The sequence below is a fragment of the Colobus angolensis genome, unplaced genomic scaffold (genome assembly GCF_000951035.1).
Source record: "Colobus angolensis palliatus isolate OR3802 unplaced genomic scaffold, Cang.pa_1.0 Scaffold420, whole genome shotgun sequence".
Classification (NCBI taxonomy): domain Eukaryota; kingdom Metazoa; phylum Chordata; class Mammalia; order Primates; family Cercopithecidae; genus Colobus; species Colobus angolensis.
Genome location: NW_012117600.1, coordinates 24238 through 30658, shown reverse-complemented (window position 1 = coordinate 30658; position 6421 = coordinate 24238). Strand labels below are relative to the sequence as shown.

The window sequence follows — 6421 nt, the reverse complement described above, 5'->3', positions numbered from 1 at the left end:
TTTGAGATGGAGTCTTGCTCTGTCACCCAGGCTGGAGTGCAATGGCATGATCTCAGCTCACTGCAACCTCCACCTTCCAGGTTTAAGCGACTCTCCTGCCTCAGCCTCCTGAGTAGCTGGGATTATAGGCGTGCACCATAATGCCTGGCTAATTTTTATGCTTTTAGTAGAGATGGGGCTTCACCATGTTGGTCAGGCTGGTCTCGAACTCCTGACCCTGTGATCCGCCTGTCTTGGCCTCCCAAAGTGCTGGGATTACAGGCACGAGCCACCACACCCAGCCCTGAGTACTTTTCATACACAGAACTTTATCACTCCTATGAGGTAAATGTACTATAACACTGACCCCCTTTTGTGGCCGAATAATCTGAGCACAGAGAGGTTCAGAAACTAGCCCAAGGTCACACAGCTTAGTAAGTGAAATGGCCAGAATTCAAATCTGACTTAACAGTCCAGCTCTTAACCTTCCTTCTCTGCAAGGGAAGCCAACACCCTCTAGCCACGGCCTCCCAAGCCCTTCCACAAAGAGCTGCTGCTCTTTGGGTCCCTCTCCCAGCTGGAGTCAAGATGCACTGGCTTACCTGCAGGGCCAGGTCCACGGCCTCCTCATACAGCTCCAGGACCTTGTAGACGTGGACACAAGCGCGGTGGTGGCCATGCTCAGCACAGAGCCGCAGCGCATACTTGAGGTCGTAATGCACCCGGTGTGGGCTGGCCCCAGCCTGCTCAAGATAAGCCAGCAGTGAGTCCGGCCGGCCACGGGCGTACAGCGACAGCAGGTAGTTGTGTATGGCCTGCTCAGTCTCCCCCAGCACGTTCACGCAGAACTCCATGTAGCGGATCGCCTGGCTCACCTGCTGGACCTCACCACCCTGACTGTAGTTCACCAGGGCAGGGATGAGCTGCCGAGCATCCAGCCGGCTGCCCAGCTCAATCCAGACATCTACAAGCTGGCGGGGGATGTGACGGATGAGGATGGGTGAGAACTTGTAGAAGAGCTGGGGGTCGCGGTGGCGGGCGAGCACAGCCAGGGCCTCCTCGTGGGCCTCGTGCTGACAGTGGTAAGCTACCACCCGCTCATAGTCCTGCATGATCACTGCAAAGTATACCATGTGCTCTGTGTCCCCATGACTGGCGAGCAGCTCATGGATAGAGGCCCGGCTGGCAAAGAGCCACTCTTTGTGGCGAGGGCTGCTGAGGAAGGTACGAAAGCATTCCTTAGTTTCTCGGTAGAGGGTCAGGGCCTCTGGGTCACCCTGTAGAGCCCCAAGCCGGCTCAGGTAGAGCTCTGTCAGCCAGGTGGTCAGCAGTGTGGCCTGGGTACGCTCGGCTGCCTTCAAACTGGCCAGTTTTCGCTGCAGGAACTCAGCCAGAGCCTCCTCCTGTCGGGCTTCCAGGAACTTGAGGGCAATCTCCTCAAAGTAGCTCTGGGTCAGGGCATAGCAGCGTGCGCTCTCCAGGTAGCGACGCTGGCGAAAGCAGAAATCGGCCTCCCGGGCCAGGACCGTGTCCAGGCAGTCAGGCCGCTCTCGGCAATACTCTTTGGCCAGATCAAAGCGGTTCATGTCCAGATAGGTGCGCCAGACATCTCGGGCCTCGCGTTGCACATGGTAGCGGAAGACAGCCCGCTCGGTGTAGGCCCACAGCTGGCCTGTGGAGGAGTCCTTCGCCATGTGCTTCAGCGGCCCAAATTTCTCCAGGAAGTGATCCCGCAGCACCACCTGCCCGGTCAGTGTGCACACTGCCTCCACCCGGTCTGCCAGCAGCAGCAGGAAGTGGAACTGGGTCAAGACGATGGCTAGGGGTGGGCTGGCCCCAGGCCCTACCCCCTCTGGGTACTCCCAGACTCGCTCCTCGCTCAGCAGAGAGTCAGGGCGTCCACAGTCCAATGCCCCATACAACACACCATCCCCCATCATCCAGGCAAAGGCCCGGGGTGCGGAGCGCAGCTTGGGAGTGTAGAAGGCCAGCTCACTGTAGCCCAGGTTGCTGGGAAACTCACGGAATGGGGGTGGGTGGTCCGTGTAAGCTGCAAAGAGCCCTGAGAAACCCTGGGCCTCAGCCCCCTCTGCTGCTCGGCCTATGAACTGGAAGAGGCGCTGCCGAGTGGTGGCAATAACGAAGCTACGCCCATCAGGGCCCCGCTCGGCCTCCAGGGAGCACACAGGTGCTGGACCCCCTTCTTCATTGAGCACGTACAACGGGCGGAAGTAGAGATCCGGAGCAGGGCCGAAAAGCCCACCTTCGCTGGCTGAGAGCTCTGCTTCGAAGATGTGGCCTTGGGCAGTCCCAACCAGGATGGGGCCTGTGCTGCTCTCGGTGCCCAGTGCCTTGTTCCAACCCACACTCTCCACCAGCTGCCCCTTCCAGCGTGCTAGTGGCCGTACCTTCTGTCCGTTTCGGTTCACGTAGAGGACCTCCGTGCTGCTCAGGGCAATCAGCAAGTGAGAGCCTGGAGTGGGGAAGAGTATGGCACCCCAGTGGATGCTGCCATTCCCACTCTCAGCCTCCTCCTGGCCCCCACACCACCCTCAGAGCCCACCCACCCGGGCAGTGACTGACCAGAGGCCCCCTCCTCGGATCTCCACTGTCACTTACCAGTATGGTCAAGGAACATCTTGTGAACTTTTGCGTCATCCTTACGTCCCAGCTCCACGTGGTTGGGCTCACTTGCCTTGCCCAAGTCAATGCTGTGGGGACAAGCGTTACCATCACTCTAGAGAAGGGAAGATCCTTTTTTGGATCATGAACCTCTTTAATAATCTGATAAAAGCCATAGCCTTTCTTCCCTGAAATCTACATCTACGCATAAGATGCTGAATCCAGGCCAGGTGCAGTGGCTCAGGCCTGTAATCCCAGCACTTTGGGAGTCCGAGGCGGGTAGACTGCTTAAGCTCAGGAGTTTGAGGCCAGACTGGGCAACATGGTGAAATCCCATCTCTACAAAAAATACAAAAAATAGCAGCCGGGTGTGGTGGACCCACCTGTGGTCCCAGCTATTCCGGAGGCTGAGGTGGGAGATCATCTGAGCCTGGCAGGCAGAGGTTGCAGTCAGCTGAGACTGCACCACTGCATTCCAACCTGGGCAACAGAGTGAGACTGTATCTCAAAAAAAAAAAAAAAAAAGAGAGAGAGAGAGATTGAGATAGGAGAGGAGAGGAGAACAGAGAACAGGCTGAGTGAACAGGGGTGTGGGTGCCTCCAGCCCAGTTTCCATTGGAGAATCTCAGCATATCAATTTCAAGTACTGGACATCCATGAACGTTTTTATTTGAACAAGGCTTCCACAGCACTTTACAGTCTCTATCTGAGGTCTCTGCAGCTCTGGCCTCCTGGGAGTTGTGAACAGTTTAGGTCCTGGCCTGGGAAGAGAAATCAGAGGACCTGGTGAGGGAAGTGGGGTTCACCTTCCAGCCCTATGGGGATGCCGGGAGGGAGCAGGTCAAGGGTCAGAACTGGGAGATCATGCCATGGAGGGAAGGGGAGCTGCAGGCACCTGCTCTGCACCTGGCAAACACAAACAGACCTTTGGTCACAACAGCCTGGGAACCAGAAGCAGCAGCCACCTTCCTGGGGGCCAGACCAGTGCCCCTTTCCCTTTTCTCTGCCCAAGCTTATTCTCAGTGGACATGGGTTGCTGGCCACCAAACTAAGGCCGTGCAACCTCTCCTGACCTCACAGTATGGTTTCTGATGGCTCAGTAAGGGCTGGTTCAAGGTGAAAACTGAGCCACGGTAAAGCTGCTCAGGGAGAGGAAAGCACCCAGTTACCGGGCATTCGGAGAGGGGCCAATCCCCTTGAAATGACAACCCTATTTTGTGGCCCTTTTATTGGCCATCCTAGACCAAAGTTTGCCCCTCTGCCTCAGTTTTCCTTTTGGGAATCCAGGCATGAGAATGGTGGCCCTCTCCTGGTGGCTTCAGCATGCATGGCTCCCTGAATATCATCATCTCCATGCTCCAGGCGGAGGAAAAAGCTGAGGGCTCCAGCTGCCCAAACACCAGAACTTTCTAGCATCCTGTCCCACTGCCCGCCCCAGGCCTGCCTCTGACCACCATTCACCCTCAACCTGCTACAGGGCCCAGTCTCACCCCACATAAGCAAAGCTGCCAGCAGGGTCCTTTGTGGTGCTGCTCCCGTGTGGCACTGCCTAGGGGCCCCACCATGGGGCAACAGATGGACCTATGGTCTCTCCAGAACAATGGTGGGGGAGGGGCCCTGGCATCGCCCGCCCCAAACAGGAAGCACTGCATGAGCTTCAAAGGGCTGGCAGGGCCAAGGGGCTGAGTGAGGGAGCCAGTGCCAGGACTGGCGGCTGCCTGAAGAGATGCCTGCCAGCCTCGGGATGCCCAGCCTGGTGGTGGAGGTGGGGTTGCGGTGGCCAGGGCAGCTGGCTCTTGAGCAGAAGATGTCTGGCACCCTGAGGACAGCAGCCTGTAACCTGGGAGCAGGTTAAGGAAAGGGGGCATGGACATTGCTGTTTCCCGGCTCAACTGTCACTCGCCAGCGGGGCTGCAGGTTCTTTCCCAGGCCGCGGTTGGCCTGGCCCTCCGGCAGCTAAGCATGAGGGGCAGGGCTGGCACCAAGCCCGCCGCCCACTCCTGCCTCCTGCTCCCAGCTGCTCCGCTCAGAGCCTTTTCCTCTCCACTTCCTGTTCACACAGGGGGGGGCGGGAAGTGGAGGGAGGAAGTTGGGGGGAGGCGTGTAGGGGGGAACCCATTGAATAAAAGGAATTAACCGTTTCCCTCCTCTGACCTCTGGGAATTTCCGCCTGTGAAAGTGTCTCGAAGAATCAGTACGGCTGGGGGAGTGGAGGGGAACTGCGCCCCCTCTTGTCCCCCTTCCCCCACCCGGTGGGGATGGGGCCAGATAACTCCCTCTGGGCCCCTAACCTTTGTTTCCCTGGCGCCAGGGGGCAGAGCCAACGGCGGCCTGGAGCCTGATGGCCTCCGAGCCCCCTCCCAAACTTTGGGGTGGGTGCCAGGCCCCAGCCTGCGACCCGAGCCTTTGGGGGAGGGGCAGGAACTGGAACTGGTGGTGTCGGGGAATGAGCTCACACCAGAGCAGGCCAGACTGAGCCCCGAGCCCTCTCCGGGGCTGGTGCCCTTGGCCAGTCGGCTGCGGTGACAGAAGGGAGGGAGAGGCCGGGCCGGCAGAGCCTGGGACTCTGGGCCGGCACACCCTCCCGCGGCCACACCCCCGGGAGCCAGGGTAGGGAGCGGTGGGCTCTGGAAGCCGGTAGACGGCGCCTCCTAGCGCCTGCTGCAGACTCGGCGGGGCGGCCCCCAGGGCCCTCTCCAGGGCGGGCCTCAGGAAGCACCTGCTCCCCAGGACCAGTGACCGCCCTGCGTCTCCCCCAGGTGGCTTCCTTGTTTACAGGCCTCCTGCCCTGGTCCCAGCGTCACTGCCTGTGGCCACTCCTCCTATTTCCAGTGACCGCTCCAGGAGTAGCTCATTCATCTTGGCCCCTGCCCACACAGCTGCTCCCACACCCCACCCCCCTCTGGCCCTCCCCCAGGCTTAGGGCCAAAGTCCTGAGGGCCTCCGCTCCGCTCTCCATTCCAGGTCTTGCTTGGCTTCCAGGGATCTAAGAGCTGTGGCTTCCCGTTGCCCTGACTCACCGGAACCCTATTCTGTCCCTGCCAGGGAAGCCTGGGGCCTTTTCCCAGGAAAGAGGAAGCAGCCTAGGACCAGATGGGCTGGCTTGGGAGAAGACAGAAGGGGCAGGGGTGTCCCAGGCTGCTTCAGCCAAGCCTTCTGGGAGCAGGGAGCAATAGGGCAGTGTTTGTTTAACTAACATGTATTAGGCACTCATTATGTGCAAAGACAGAGGCTGCAGTCTGTTTTCTCTAAGTAAGAAAGTGACCCCTTCAGAGGCAAGCTAAGCTTTATACTCACAGTCGGGGGACAAAGACCCTGAGCCCTCAGCTGACTATGGTAGGTGTAAGGGGAGCCTAGGCCACACGGGGAGAAGGAAGCAGGAGCCCTCCAAACCTCCTGGGACAGTGCGAAGAACAGAATTAGGATGCGCTCTACTCAACGGGACCCCTCCCCCACATCTGCTTCTGGAGGAAGACAGGAGTCTGAGGGGTCATCAAAAATGCGCAGCTTCCCATTAGCCCTCTCAGCTAACAGAGGCCATGAAGAGATCCTCTTGTTCTAGTAGTTAGGGAATTCTGCAGCAAAGTTCAACCTGTACTGCAGGAGATAAAATTCTTTAAAAAAAAAAAAAAAGAGGGTTCTGGCTGGGTACAGTGGCTCATGCCTGTAATACAAACAGTTTGGGAGGCTGAGGTGGGCGGATCACTTGAGGTCAGGGGTTCGAGACCAGTCTGGCCAATATGGTGAAACCCATCTCTACTAAAAATACAAAAATTAGCCGGGCGTGGTGATGTGCACCTGTAATCCCAGCTACTCGGGA

At 58.4% G+C, this 6421-nt stretch overlaps 1 protein-coding gene across 1 annotated transcript in view; it reads right to left on the bottom strand.

Moving 5' to 3' along the window:
• The window catches only part of VPS18 (vacuolar protein sorting 18 homolog (S. cerevisiae)), a 17821-nt gene that overhangs the window by 9457 nt on the left and 1943 nt on the right, over positions 1–6421 (bottom strand). Inside the window, exons 3-4 of the mRNA XM_011956674.1 lie at positions 2599–2690; positions 582–2452 (exon numbers count right to left, since the gene is read on the bottom strand). Of these exons, the coding sequence (XP_011812064.1) occupies positions 582–2452; positions 2599–2690 (1963 nt within the window). The remainder of the gene's footprint in view (positions 1–581; positions 2453–2598; positions 2691–6421) is intronic.